Source organism: Leptonychotes weddellii, chromosome 3 (genome assembly GCF_054177405.1).
Source record: "Leptonychotes weddellii isolate Sample4059 chromosome 3, ASM5417740v2, whole genome shotgun sequence".
NCBI lineage: Eukaryota > Metazoa > Chordata > Mammalia > Carnivora > Phocidae > Leptonychotes > Leptonychotes weddellii.
The window spans coordinates 45,823,687-45,838,677 of record NC_138371.1 but is presented as its reverse complement, the minus strand read 5'-3'; the positions used below and the strand labels follow the sequence as shown (position 1 = coordinate 45,838,677).

Here is a 14,991-nt window from a genome sequence, read left to right as displayed (position 1 = left end):
TCCTCAGGCTGTCACAACATAAGATTACATACTACAGATTAACTTTATATGGTTAATGCTATGTATTTTTTCAAAAACTTACTATGATGTTACAAAAATCAAATAACAGAAATAGTCCTCAATCTATTCATAAGAGATTAAGCAACAATCAAGAAAAAAGAAAACAAAGACCCAAGAGTGGGGAGTAAAAAGAACATTTACTGGGCACCTGTTGTGTGTAAAACATCTATGCTTTTGAAACTGCCTAAACATCTCTCAACAGAGAGGAAAGGAGCGTCAGAAAAATTAAGTGACTTGCTCAAGGTTCAGCTGTGAATACCTAAAGATTCCAAAGCACTAAAAATGCTTATCTAAATATATATGCTCATAAAAACAGTAAAAAAACATGCTCCATTCTTTCAATACCTCAACTGCTCAAAACTTGCATTGGAGTAATTACTATCAAAGGAAAAATCTGCTTAGTTTCATCAGTTTTATTTTTTAAGTCCTAGTCTAACTCAGCAATAAATCACATTCCTTTGCCAAAATACTACAGGACAAACCAATTTTTTAAATACAATAACGTAATTGAAAAAACATGAACAAAATTCCAGAGTTCAGAGTGAGAATGCTATTTCTGAGAGTACAAGAAAGAAACTAGCCCTATCTGAATATGTCAGGGAAGAAGAGAAAACCGCACAATGTGACCAATTTATGCTAGAAACAGGAATTTAATTTTTACTCAATAAACAAGAAAAACCATAGTTTTTAAAGCAGGTTTTGCAAAATTAAAAGCATACCAGGACCAAGATTCTTCCTTCAGTCTTCAAGGAAATTAACTGACATTAATGCCTAGAATAAGGACAGACATCACCTAAAATCATGGACTAGAGAAAACAACTTACTTATCATTCTTTTATTTTCTAATTTTAAAAATGAAAGGTACATAGACAATTTTCAAAAATATTGGAAAATCTATCAAGAGCAAAACAAGACTTAAATTCTCATATTAGTGGTTTTGTTTCCAATTATTTTGTTTTCTCATGTGTATCACCTATATTTTGGCCAACCAATCTGATTTGAACTTCCCCCTGAGCCTGGGTAGGTGAAAAAAAAAAGCAATTCACTGCTAAAATTTAGATTAAGAGGCTTCATAGGAAAGTATACTGCAATTATTGGAAATGCTTTAAAATTAATGCAAATTTATCAATAACTACCTGTTACTTAGAGCCAGTAATAGCCAACTTAAAAATATATATATTATGGTTACTGCTTTCAAACCACAAATTCTGGGAAAATCACAAACTTAAGAAATATTTCAATGCACTATATATCTCAAAATTCATTTTTAAAAATTTTAGTGATTCAAATGAGTTACTAATTACTATTCAATTCACAAGAGGTGTATGTCACTATTGCTCTTAAACATTTTTCAGCTTGCAATATAGAGAAACATCTCAATTTATAAAACAAAGGTGTTCTATAGGTTTTTTTCAAGTATTATACGTAGCCACATTTTTACTGTTTTAGAGAAGCTGTTCTTGGGGCGCCTGGGTGGCTCAGGCAGTTAAGCATGTGACTCTTGATCTAAGCTCAGGTATTGATCTCAGGTATTGGTCTTGAGTTCGAACCCCATATAGGGCTCCACTTTACTTAAAAAATTGAAAAATCAATAAATAAAATAGGGGCGCCTGGGTGGCTCAGTTGGTTGAGCGACTGCCTTCGGCTCAGGTCATGATCCTGGAGTCCCGGGATCGAGTCCCACATCAGGCTCCCTGCTCAGCAGGGGGTCTGCTTCTCCCTCTGCCCTCTTCCCTCTTGTGCTCTCTGTCTCTCATTCTCTCTCTCTCAAATAAATAAAATCTTAAAAAATAAATAAATAAATAAATAAATAAATAAATAAATAAATAAATAAATAAAATAAAGCTGCTCTTTAAAGGCCAATGAAGAATAGACTCCTGAAATACAAATACTTAATTTTGTACTAGCAGTAAATAGATATCAAACCATAATGTCAGAGAGTAAAAAAGGAAAAGTTAGGAAATGTTTCCCAAAGGTGGTCCAGAGCTGGATTTAACAGGGGAGAAAAAATGAACTTATTAAATGTCCACTTTGTTTCAAGCCCCAGAAAGAGATTTAATAACAATAGCCTAAACTTATTCATTTCTTACTCCTGTGCCAGGCACTGCACTAGCACTTTAGATGAATTAACTCACTCAACGTTCTAAGGTTAATTAAAGAGTATTCTAGGGCGCCTGGGTGGCTCAGTTGGTTGAGCGACTGCCTTCGGCTCAGGTCATGATCCTGGAGTCCCGGGATCGAGTCCCGCATCGGGCTCCCTGCTCGGCAGGGAGTCTGCTTCTCCCTCTGACCCTCCCCCCTCTCATGCTCTCTATCTCATTCTCTCTCTCAAATAAAAAAAAAAAAAAAAGAGTATTCTACAGACACGGGAAAACTGGAACATCTATTTAAGATTTCAAGAATTAGAATCAAAACGATTAACATGGCTTAGAAAACAAAATATACAGCTTAGAGCATAACAGAAGCTAAGAACAAGTAAGTATTCTGGAGATCAGGAATTTAGTTTTACCCCAGAAAACAAAATTACATCACAACTGTGAATAACTGCCTGAGAAAGAAATCAGAGGTATTAAAAACTTACATTTTACTTATTTCAGTGGTTATTAACATCAGAATCACTTCAGGGCTTTTTCTTACTCAGTAGATTTGGGTCAAGATACAGATGTATTTTTAAAAACCTTTTAAAATGATTATATTGTGTATCCCTGGCTAAGAACCACTGGTCTCCTCAATTTATAAATAAAGAAACTATAACCCAGAACATTTAAATAACTTGTCCAAAGTTTAAAAGATAGTATCAGAGCTTTATCTAGAATCTAGCTCTCTCAAGCTACAGAATATATTACAACTATGGAAAACGATAGAGAAGTTTAGAGGCTGTATGCCAGCCATGAGCGCATTAGATATTACTAGGATTTTTATAACCTTATATATTTTATATCTTTATACATTCTGCTGAACAAAATTCTGGAATCTTAAATAAGGACCCAGTACACCTTGTCACTGCCTACCAGAAGCTTCTACTCATACTTCAAAAGCAAGCACAAAAGTCACTATCTCTTCTTCCCCAGAATGGAATCGTCAATGCCCTTCTCAAGACTCCCATAAGCACACTTATGCAATACATTTTAGGTAAATAACTGTAAATCTCTCAACCTACTAAAATGTGAATTTCTTGGCATTGGAGACTGCATCTTAATTTATCTGTCTCCCCAGTGTCTGTGAAGACATTCAATAAATGAAGAGTAAATGAATTAATGAAAAAGAAACCCTCAAAATTTGGGACTAACTAATAGTTCATATGATTTATAAAATATTTTTTAAAATGTAGTTTTATTACTGTCAAGTATCTAAAATAATCAACTATGCAATAAGAAAGTATTTTCCAAAACAGGCTTTTACTTAAGAGATTCCTTTTAAATTGGCACATGTACAACCCTATTTACAAATTAGCAATTCAAGAGCTTATGAAGTTTATTAACTTATTTAAGTAAAACACTGCAGCATAATATTACTCAAAGAAATGATTAACCAGGAGATTGTCTCATCACTGTCAGATTAAGTAAAAAAATCTATCAAAGTCTAATTACAGTACTAAAAATTCCTAAAAGGATCAAAGAAGATTTTACTACATTTACTGATAAAGCCAACAGTAAAAACAGTCCACAAAAAAACCACATTTTGAGAATAGAAAAGAGTACTACTAATTTACTAATTACTAATTTTTCCCCAAGACAGAAAGAAACAAACTTACTGGTGGACTTTCTTAAATTGCATTTCTTATATTTCATGTTGCAAAATTTTCAATGTGAAAATGTTACTATTTAACTTTATGTAAGATTTAAAATGAAAAAGTACATTAGAAATTCCAAATTTAGGGCGCCTGGGTGGCTCAGTTGTTAAGCGTCTGCCTTCGGCTCAGGTCATGATCCCAGGGTCCTGGGATCGAGTCCCACATCGGGCTCCCTGCTCAGCGGGAAGCCTGCTTCTCCCTCTCCCATTCCCCCTGCTTGTGTTCCTGCTCTCACTATCTCTCTCTCTGTCAAATAAATAAATGAAATCTTAAAAAAAAAACAACTCACTCAACTTCCTAACTTAAAAAAAAAAAAGAAATTCCAAATTTAGGAGCGCCTGGGTGGCTCAGTCAGTTAAGCATCCCACTCTTGATTTCAGCTCAGGTCATGATCTAAGGGTCCTAGGATAGAGCCCTAGATTGGGCTCCTCACTCAGCAGGGAGTCTGCTTAAGATTCTCTCTCTCCCTTTGCCCCTCCCTGAACTCTCTCTCTTTCTCTCTCTCAAATAAATAAATAAATCTGCATGGGGCTCCACACTGGGTGGGGGGCCTGTTTAAAATTCTCTCTCCCTCTGTACCCCCCTCCCGAATCCTGCACACTCACTCTCTCTAAAAATAAAAAAAATTAAAAAACCCAAATTTAATTTGGAACAAAATATACCTTCAAGTGGGGAAACGATTGCATGTGTTCTTAAAATTAGGGAAGACAAATGCTACTTCATTGTTTCTTTTTACACTTTTCCTTTCTGCTTTATAAATACTCTTCCCCCAATTCAAACAAAATTTCCTATTTCTTTAGTATTGTTTATATGGTTAGTCCTTTCAATTTCTACATGTTAATGGCAGGGACTATATTTTAGAAATAATCACAAAGAAAAAATGCACAGAACATGAAAAGCAAATACAAAATGTATTTCTCCAAAAAAACTTGAACTGAATTTTAAAATTCCTAATTCTAAACTATGTCTCATTTTAATACATTACAAAGCTAAACAGAGGTCTCCATTAATAATCACTCGGGGGCGGGGTATCTGGGTGGTGCAGTCAGTTAAGCGGCCAACTCTTGGTTTCAGCTCAGGTCATGAGATCAAGCCCCACATGGGGCTCCATACTGAGCATGGAGTCTGCTTCAGACTCTCTCCCCTTCTCCCTCTGCCCCGTGCACTCTTTCTCAAATAAATAAATAAATCTTTTTTTAAAAAATTAATCATTCTGGTACACTGATAGTATGATCTCAATTATCTTTTCATGCAAATCCATAGAAAGTTCGTACAAAAGTAATCTACAGTAAAAAGAAATTATTTCTGTAATATAACTGCATATTTCTTTAAGGTTACTGTGTGTTCAAAATCTAATTATATCTACCACAAAAATGTCAATAATGACTATAAATCTAATGACAAAAATAATTAACTTAGAAACCATACTTAGTGGTCAATAAAAAAAAGTGCCAATCTAAATTCTTATTATTTTCTAGAATAAGAATTGGACAAGGGCTGGGGCGCCTGGGTGGCTCAGTCGTTAAGCGTCTGCCTTCGGCTCAGGTCATGATCCCAGGGTACTGGGATCGAGCCCTGCATCGGGCTCCCTGCTCTGCGGGAAGCCTGCTTCTCCCTCTCTCACTCCCCCTGCTTGTGTTCCCTCTCTCGCTGTGTCTCTCTCTGTCAAATAAATAAATAAAATCTTTAAAAAAAAAAAAAAAGAATTGGGCAGGGGCACCGGCTGGCTCAGTCGCAGGAACATGCAACTCTTGATCTGAGGATCATGAGTTAGAGTCCCACACTGGTTGTAGAGATTACTAAGACATAAATAAATAAACTAAAAAAAGGGGGGGGGGAATTGGGTAAATTATTTAATCTCTCCAAATTCAACTGCTTTATCTATAAATAAGTACATCATAGACCTAAGGACAAATTAAAGAAAAAAATTCAAACAGCATACAGTAAAGTCTCAATAAAATGGCAGCTAGCATTAATTTCATTACACATTATTTTTACTGGACAATAAAGAGATGAAACTTTTTAGTTCTACTAACATATAAAGTGTACAACTACTGGAGCCGACCCAAAATTACTGCTGGAATTTAACTTAATGCAAACAATTCCTAGGAAATTATCAAACAAGAATATGGATTAGATTTTCAATCATCCCAACCACTAAGGACAAGAACTTTTGACCCTGACATACTTTTTCATCTGGGCTTCCTGATTTTTTACATATTGGATATAGCTAACTAAGTATGTTCATTCCTTTAAAATTTTCTTACAATGTAAGTACACAAGCAATAGATTAAGGACCCTAATTTCATTTATATGTAAACTGCACCATGCTGCTTCAATTTTATTTTTGTGAAGAGTCCAATTTAATCAAAATATAATAAAATATGCATGCACATATGTTAGCATTTGTACAGAAAAGGGTATAAGTACATAAGGCTTATTTTTAAAAGTGGGAGAAGGGCAGACAAAGAATTTCTAAAGTGACACAATTCTCTTATGTTTGAGTTTCTGATAGTAAACATGTATTCCTTTTGTAATCATTAAAAATGCTTAATATTTAAGTTATTTAACTAGTCCACAAAGGATAATCTATCATTGCCACTTGAAAAAATAAAAGTAATTTTTCCTAAGTATTTTTCAGTGATCTTTATCTCCTCAGCCTACCATCCAACATAACATGAAAAAATATTGTCAAATCCTCATTTTTACAAGCAGCTTTCCTGAAAAATAAAGTTACAAATGGACATGATAGGATCTGTTTAAATAAATAATATATATTATTTAATTCAGATTTATGGAGAGATGTTTCCTTCTTACCATGTTTAAGGCTCTTAATAATGAAACCCCACTGAGGGGAAACATACTAATAATACTTATTAGTCTACAATTTGCTACAAACCAATCTTTGGAGCATGTTTCTGCTCCTGATTGAGGAACAGAGAAAATAATGCCCTAAATGAAGAGAAACATAACACTGAAAGAGAAAACTAAAGCTAGTCCCTTCCCTTTACCTTGCACTTACACACTTCCCATGCACCCTTTTTTTCCTCCTTTAAATAGCAGATACCAGCTAAGGACTTTCAATTTTTTACACTGCTATTCTACTCATTTTTTCCTCATAAAATAAATATATCCAAAATCATGGGGAAAAGACTGAAAAAAAAAAAGAAAAATAGCCTTTAATAAGAAAATTTTTTTTAAAACAAAGTGCATTGAAACCTGCAAACATGCCATTCAAAAAGAGTTTACAATGGCTGGGTGGGTCTTCTCTTCCTTTCTGTCCTTTAGAATTAAGGCAATAATGTAACAAGAAAAATTATTCAAGTATTAAATGAGAGACCTTTTTGGTACAGAATTATCATATTCATGTTGGTGGCAGGTAGGAAAAGAAAAGAAACAAAAAACAAAATAGATATATTTTCTAAACTCAGCAAAAATGTTTTGGTATTTGCGAATGTGTTTGCTAATAGCAGTAAAATTTCAAAAAAACAAATGTTGCCCCAAAAAAGTTGCTGAGACTCCTAAATATTCACAGAGGTTTTAAACTATTTTCACATTATCATTATCTTTTATCTTCATAAACAATCCTGTGATGTAGGCAGAGAAGGGATTACCATCTCTGAATTATAGAAAACTAAACTGAGTTCAGTTACTGTTTAAAATGGGCTATGACGGGCGCCTGGGTGGCTCAGTTGGTTAAGCGACTGCCTTCGGCTCAGGTCATGATCCTGGAGTCCCTGGATCGAGTGCCGCATCGGGCTCCCTGCTCAGCAGGGAGTCTGCTTCTCCCTCTGACCCTCCCCCCTCTCATGTGCTCTCTCATTCTCTCTCTCAAATAAATAAATAAAATCTTTAAAAATAAAAAATAAAAATAAAATAAAATAAAATGGGCTATGACTTCTACTTGTAAAGATAAGATAATCAGAGCTAGAATGGACTTTAGCATTTGTTTTACAGTTAATTTTCCCGTTTTACAGATGAGGAAAAAATGAAGTTCATGGAAGTCAAGATACCTCCCAATGTTACAAAACTCTTACTGACAGACTGAAGACTGTAATGCAGTTCTCCTAAATTCTGGCCCCATACTCCACTTCCACAACCACACTGCCTGCCATGCCACAGTAACAGATAAAAAAGGAGCTTGGAAAATGTTAAAAATCAACATATAAGTGAGTAGTATTATCAGGTCTGGAAAAAGACATATTTTCAATAAAAAACAGAATTTCTAAGGATTCAAGAAACAAATAAATTTAAATGTAAAACTACCTACCACCTTCATGTCTTTTCCCTAAAACCCTCCTTCTTCATGTGTTCTCACATCCCTGATTAGTCTACAAATTCCTTAAAATTTCCATAATCTGTACATATTAAGATGTCAAAAATTTTTCAACTGATGAAATTTTTTTTAAAAAAGCAAAACATTTTCAATAATCATGTTACATTCCTATAATAAGCATTAAAGCATATTATTTTTGATTACAGTAATTTATGAAGTCATTTACTCAAGTCACTTAAGTATTTTCATTGTGTTTGCTCACTAAAATATTTCCATGAAGACTTCCAATTGAAACAGAGCGATCGAATCTGATAATCTGATGCACACATGCATTAATAAAAAGGTGATAATTGATTGGTAGACATGTATTATGTAGTGGAAGTTTTTTTTTTTTTGAGGACTGTAAGAGATTAGGATTGAAAAGATTAGGTAGCTCATACTGTCATAAAAATGCAGACTGCATGAACCTTATAAACACATGGTGAACGAATCTTACTCACTTTTTTTGGCGAGATTTTTGAACAAATGTTTCAATCCCTAGCCAGCCAGGAAGATATGTCAGTCTTATAGAAAACTCTATAGGCTAAAAGATTCAAAATCTATCTGATGCATTTGTATGCAAAATTACACAAGGAGAGCAAACCAAAAGCTATTATTAAAACTAGAGCAAGATTATACACACACTCATATGTTAAATACATACATATAACATAAATTGTGTATTCATCCATTCAACAAGACTTAACTGAAGACTTCGTGAACCAGGTAAGGCCCTGAGTACTAGTAATTCAAAAATGAGTAACACTCTCCCTGCCCAGAGGGAACTCACAATCAGGCAAGGTAGACAAAATATTTCTCAACAAACTCTAAATATGTGTTAAGTGCTGAAATATAACATTTCAATAACTCAAAATATTTGACACTTGGATATAATAATCACATTAAACTCATTTTTCACTAGCTCAGTAATACAAGAGCCTGAAGTTTCTCAAAACAGGAAGTGAAAAAAAATCTGCTTTTAAGGCAGTGAACTGAAATAGTAAGAGTTGAAATGCCTAAAATTTGGTTTAATCTTATGCACTTTATGAAGGTGGAATAGGTAAAGTTTGGTTGTATTTATACCATAAAAATGTTTAAATGCATGCTTAAAAAGGCATTGTGCCCAAATACCCAAATCACTTTTGATGTTACTCTCACTTCCTCTTCTGAAAACCATCATAACCATTTCCTTTAACCACAATACCACAGGTCTAGTAATTTTTAGTACTGCTTGCCTTGCTCGTTTTTTTGGACAAAGTTCATATAGGAACCAAATTTCAAAGTTTGTGAAGAAGCATAATCTCACAAAAAATTCAGGTCAATACAACCTGTAAGTAATACTATCAAAATTAAGTTCTTTGCAACTACATAAATTTATAACCAAGGCTCTTTGGTAAATGCAGAGGGCTTCTTTGTAATGACACTGAGCTCCTGCCACGTAAGATGTAACAAACTGAATAGACATATTGCAGTTACTCTCCAGATTTTACTGTGTTTAGAGGCAAACTAATCTTGCATCCAGGTAAGCAACAGGAACATAAACCATCCTTATACAAAACTTATCACTATTAAGCCAGGACAGTCTTCTCCTTTAAGATTACAATATCTACAGCAAATTGTTGGAATAAATCAGTTTTATACTTGAACCTCATTATATGGACTTCAAAAAAAATATTATTTCGTCAGCAGCCCTAATTTACACACGTTATAATTCCACTATGGTCATGCTAAAGGAAATATTCATGACATATTAAAAAGCCAACAAAATAATTATGAAGACATGACATCAAATACACATTGGAAACTCAAAGAGTGTACCCAAAAATCTCTTTTTCTCTTCACCAAGTTCTTTGAAACTTACTAACCTTGCCTTAAAAGGAAAAAAAAAAATTTGGTTTGTTTTCTCTTAAGATAAATTATTTATTCTATCTTTACATCTATTTTTTTTAACTCCAACTCAGCCTTCCATTTCTTAATCTGCTGAAGCCATTTAAAGACTTTCAATGGGCCTATTAGCTACAACTACACAAATTTTCCTTATATGTTATCAATCAGCAATAATAGCAATATATTTACAGTTTTAATTTTGTACCGACACCGAACTTTAAGAAATGGTGTTTCGGTACTATTAGACAAGGTTGGAAAAACGAAGATGAGGAGGAGTAAAGAGGGATGGGATAGAAGGTTGTTATTCCTGTTCTAGTGACTCACAGCCCAGAAGTATTTCAGAAGAAAATTAGTTCCACCCTCACTTCCCCCTCCTCTCCACCCTCAAAATGAAGTAATTCCAAATTGTCAGCATGCTCTCAAACGACTTCTATTTAGCAATCTAAAATAAAGTGGCAAGTGGAGAAGATGCGGGGTTCATCCTGATTAGCAATTCCCTTCCCACATTCACACATCAAAAAATTCAGAAAAAACTGCTACCATCTCCGCCAGATTCCTACCATTCAGCCTCAGTTATGGAACACTCAAGTTTTCCTATGCTCTCCCCGCCCCCATCTTGCCCACCCTCTACCCTCCCTTTCCAGTTGACCCCGTTCCGGGGGCGGGGGCGCCGAGGAGGGGGCGGCAGCGGCGCCCCTCACCCTGTGCGGGCCGGGCCGGATCCCACCGCTGGGAGCGGGGAAATGGCTTCTCTCCGCCTCCGGCCGGCCCGCCAGCCACCGGGGGAGGCGCCGGGACTCCGCATTAGGCCGCGGCGCATCTCAGCGACCCCGGGCCGGGCCTGACGCGGCAGTGCCGTGATTTCTGCCGTGGGCGCCGCCCGCTGCCCCCACCCGCGGTTCTCCCCCGCCGCCCGCCGCCTCCGCCGCGGCCTCGCCGGCCCGTGCGCACCTTTTTGATGTTGTAGAGGCGAGTCAGCATGCCGACGCCCCGGTCGTTGAGGATGGTGAGCTTCTCCGCCAGCTTCTGCTGACTGGGCTGCAGCACGGAGCGCGACATGGTGGTATCTGTGGTGGTGGTGGTGATGGTGGTGGTGCCGCCGCCGCCGCCGCCGGCCGCCTCGCGCCCAGTCACCGGCCCGCGGCCTCCGCGTCAACCTCTCTCGGGCCTCCTCCCCCCGCCCCCAGCCCGCGACCTCCGTCTCAGGGGAGAACGTCCATGACCCTTGCGCCCCACTCCCGCGCGGCTGACAGAGCGAACCGCGGCAGACGCCTCAGGGTCCCTTCCCCCGCAGCAGCCCGCGCCCCGGCAGCCTCCTGCCTTCCGCCCGCCGCCCTTCCGTCCCCACCCCCGGCGCTCTCCGCCCCAGCCCCCACCGAGCCGCCTTCCCCGGCTCCTCCACTAGGTGTGGCGGCGGCGGCGGCGTCTCCGGCGGCTGAGAACGAGGCAGCTTCCCGCAGCCCAGGACGAGCACTCGGTCACCTGATCGGCCGCGCCGGCGCCCCCGCGAGGCCGGACGGGGAACTGCGCCTGGGGGGGGCCTCGCCCGCCCCACTCGCTCGGCCGCTGCGGACGCCCGCTTGGGACAGGACTCCCGCCCCAGACCCTGCCCTGCGAGCCCACTGCGCCTGATCCCGGCACGGGAGTCCTCCGCCGGGACCGAGTGGAGTCGCATTTCCATGCTCCTTCGTCTTCGCCCCACACCCCTCTCCTACAAGTTCCCAAAAGTTGCCTTTCCGCGCCACCTCCCTAAAGAAACCATCAGAAGCCCGGAGGGCGGGAGGGGAGCGTTTCAGGCGACTTTCACTTAAGAGTGGGCTGGTGGCTCCAAGCTTTTCCCTCCCACTGCTTGACAGACGCTCCCGGCTGAACACAGCAGATGTTGTGCTCCGCTAGGCGGGCATCGCCTCTCCCATCCTCCCATCCCATCCCTACTCCCCTGCCACAAGGCAGTTTGTGAGAGAGGAGGTCGGAAGTGAGGGCAACTCAAGTTCCTGAGATAATCGGAATCCGGAATTTGTCGACTAGTGGCACCCATCCGGAGAAGACTCTAAATAGGCCCTGGCATGAGGGAGGCAAAAAATAAATGTTCAGTGAATCAAGAAACGATCGCATTTTTTTCTGGCCTCCACCCTAAATCCCACCCCTTCTTGGAAACATTCTACTTTTCCATCTCATTGTTTTTTGGGTTTTTTTCCTGATCGGTTTCTTCCCGGCCACACTCCAAGACTACTCCCTCCAGACAAATGTATTAAACTTGGTTCCAAAAGTGACGGAATCAAGGACTTAGGTAATTGGCTTGAGGAGTTCTAGCCAAGAGGATTCACACTGCTTTGATCATTCTGCCCTTAATTTCTTTCCATGTGTTAATCTTTCTATTATATTCATTAATTTTAAGTGAATGACAAAATGTTCTGCCACATTCAAAAAAACATTCTAAGAGTAGATAAGCTATCACTGGATTGATCAAAACGCTTTATGAAAAGGAAATTGTGATGAAAGCTTTTAAAAAAAAATTTAAGGGGTGCCTGAGTGGCTGTGCCTTCAGTTAAGGTCATGTTCTCGGGGTCCTGGGTTGGAGCCCCCCACCTTGGGCTCCCTGCTCAGTGGGGAGCCTGCTTCTCCCTCTCCCTCTGCTCCTCCCCCACTGCTCATACTCTCTCTCTCTCAAATAAATAAATAAAATCTTTAAAAAAAATTTTTAAAGCTAGGGTATGTACTATTCCTACAGAAATCTTTATTTTAATATCCTGACAAGAGAAAGGGAATGGACTGAATGCATTTGACTTAAGGGACATTAAAGAAGTCCGATATCCCCCACAAAGTCAATCATACCTGACACTGTGCTTTAAATTCTACAAATGAGCTTCATTACCTTGAATGAAGACTTTGTACCTAAAGAGTCCTTTTTTTTTTTTTTTAATTCAAACACCTCAGGAAGATGACCTTTTGAGCTTTTCTTACTCAGTAAAAGGTTGGGGGATTTAATTTATCTGGTTACTTTCCAACCTGATAGTTAAAATTTTAATTTAGAGGAGGCAAGCATCTGGAGCCTGCCACAGTGAGAGCAGACTTGGGAAAAGCAAAGCTGCATGAGGGGTTTGGGACAGCCAGTTAAGAAAATGGAAAGATGGTGAATGTTGAGGTACAGATATGCTCTTTCGGGGGACCACAAACAAATTTAGCTAGAGGCGGAACTACAGAGTCCCACCAATGAAAGTTTACATCATTTTCTAGTTTTTGAAAAGTGCTATATAAAGAGAACAAGAAAATGGCACCATACTATCATTTGAACACAACTATTACTCCTCAGGAAAAGCCACTATCATGTTTCCATATGAACTTGAACACTTATACCTGCTTATAATTCAGAATACCCAATAGAGGGAGAACTTTTTAGATACTAGTCCAGTATTCAGCTTTTATTATAATTTCTAGACATATTGACCCTAGACTGAATGGAATATGCCTATTTGAGTAAAAGAGATTAGATCTAGCTGAAGTATTTATAATTCTTGCATTTTTTCTACACTTTGCATCAAAAAGCATCTTGATACTAAGATTCAACCCTTTCAGTATTTGCCTCTATGTATAAAAAGCATACTATCAGAGCTAAGGTAATTATGTATTTTGCCATGTACATATGATTTTATGGCAACTGTAATTAGTATATATCATTTTATATTTTCTTTCAGTTCTTCAGTCTAAAAATACGTTATACTGTGTTAATCAACCTATAAAGCTATTACCAAAAAAAATGTACCTGTTGTGGTTTTTTCCTACCATAGCTTTCTGGAGAAGCATAAAATTTTTAAAATGATTAGGAAACTAAGTTTTAAAAGCATTATTGGAGATTTTATTTCCCTCATCATATAAAGCATAGTTTTAACAGTTCATTTGGTACTAAAGATTTCCAAGTAGTTTCCCTTCAGTTAAGAGATTTCTACTGTTCTGTCCCTAGAACATATTCGGAGATCACTAAAATTATAAGCCAGAGATGTAGAAAGTAGAGAATAGCTTCAAATTTGTAATAATCTTAGAAAATTAACTAATAAAATTAACTAGTATATACCTGTATGCCTAAGAAAGTGTGAATTTTATTGTATATAAATTATCTCAATAAATCTGATTCTTAAAAAGTTATATATCTACATTTGAAAAAATGTTTTTTTGAGGCAAGTATAATGGTACTCACTCTAAGGAAAGTAAGCATTTGGAAATCCAAACTGGAAAATATTTAAATTGGAGGAAGAGTGAAGTTGGCTTTATAGAAGAATTTATGTTAGAGTTATAATTTGTGGTCCCCAAATATATTTTACAATGATTCAATTATAAAATTCTCATAAAATTTCAGAAACTAATTTATAGCACACAGCTTTTTATATAGGAATTATAAAACATTCGATCATTTACAGTAACAATTGTGGATGGATTTAAAGAATATTATCCAGTTCTATATAATACATAACTAATCAAATACTTAAAATGTGCAGAGTACTATTCTAGAAGGAGATATGAAGCTGTGTAAGATACAGATTTTGATCTCCTTGAACTCACATCCTGATGAGAATAGAAATATGCATAAGGAGATCTAATATGAGGCAGCCTGAGGTACAAGGCTACAGAAGACCTAGAGAGAACAGTTTCAAACTGAAGCTTCTAAGAGCCCTTTTCTGAATAACTTACATTTGAACTTTGAATGAGAGTGAGGTCTTGGACTATAAACCTGTAGAAAATGACATTCTATGCACAAAGTTCAACCTTAGTAAATGCAAAATAGCAGGAAAATAATAGGAATGCTCATTACATACACAACAGACACAATGAGAAATAAAGGTGGAAAGAAAAGTGGAACAGAAAATATATAGGCTTACAAATGCTAAGGCAGGAAAAAAATTCGGTGGAGAAGAAGAAAGATAGAAAAAAAGATGAGAGA

General features: G+C 37.7%; 1 protein-coding gene across 5 annotated transcripts in view; it reads right to left on the bottom strand.

Annotated features, from left to right (window-relative positions):
- The window catches only part of NCKAP1 (NCK associated protein 1), a 102,776-nt gene extending 91,636 nt beyond the window's left edge, over positions 1-11,140 (bottom strand). For 3 of the 5 annotated variants that reach the window (XM_081814026.1, XM_081814030.1, XM_081814027.1), the window contains exon 1: positions 11,007-11,140. In XM_081814026.1, coding sequence (XP_081670152.1) covers positions 11,007-11,114 — 108 coding nt within the window. In that variant the 5' untranslated portion in view covers positions 11,115-11,140. The remainder of the gene's footprint in view (positions 1-11,006) is intronic. The other 2 variants (XM_081814028.1, XM_081814029.1) reach the window with 1 other exon arrangement.
- Positions 11,141-14,991: the final 3,851 nt, after the last annotated feature.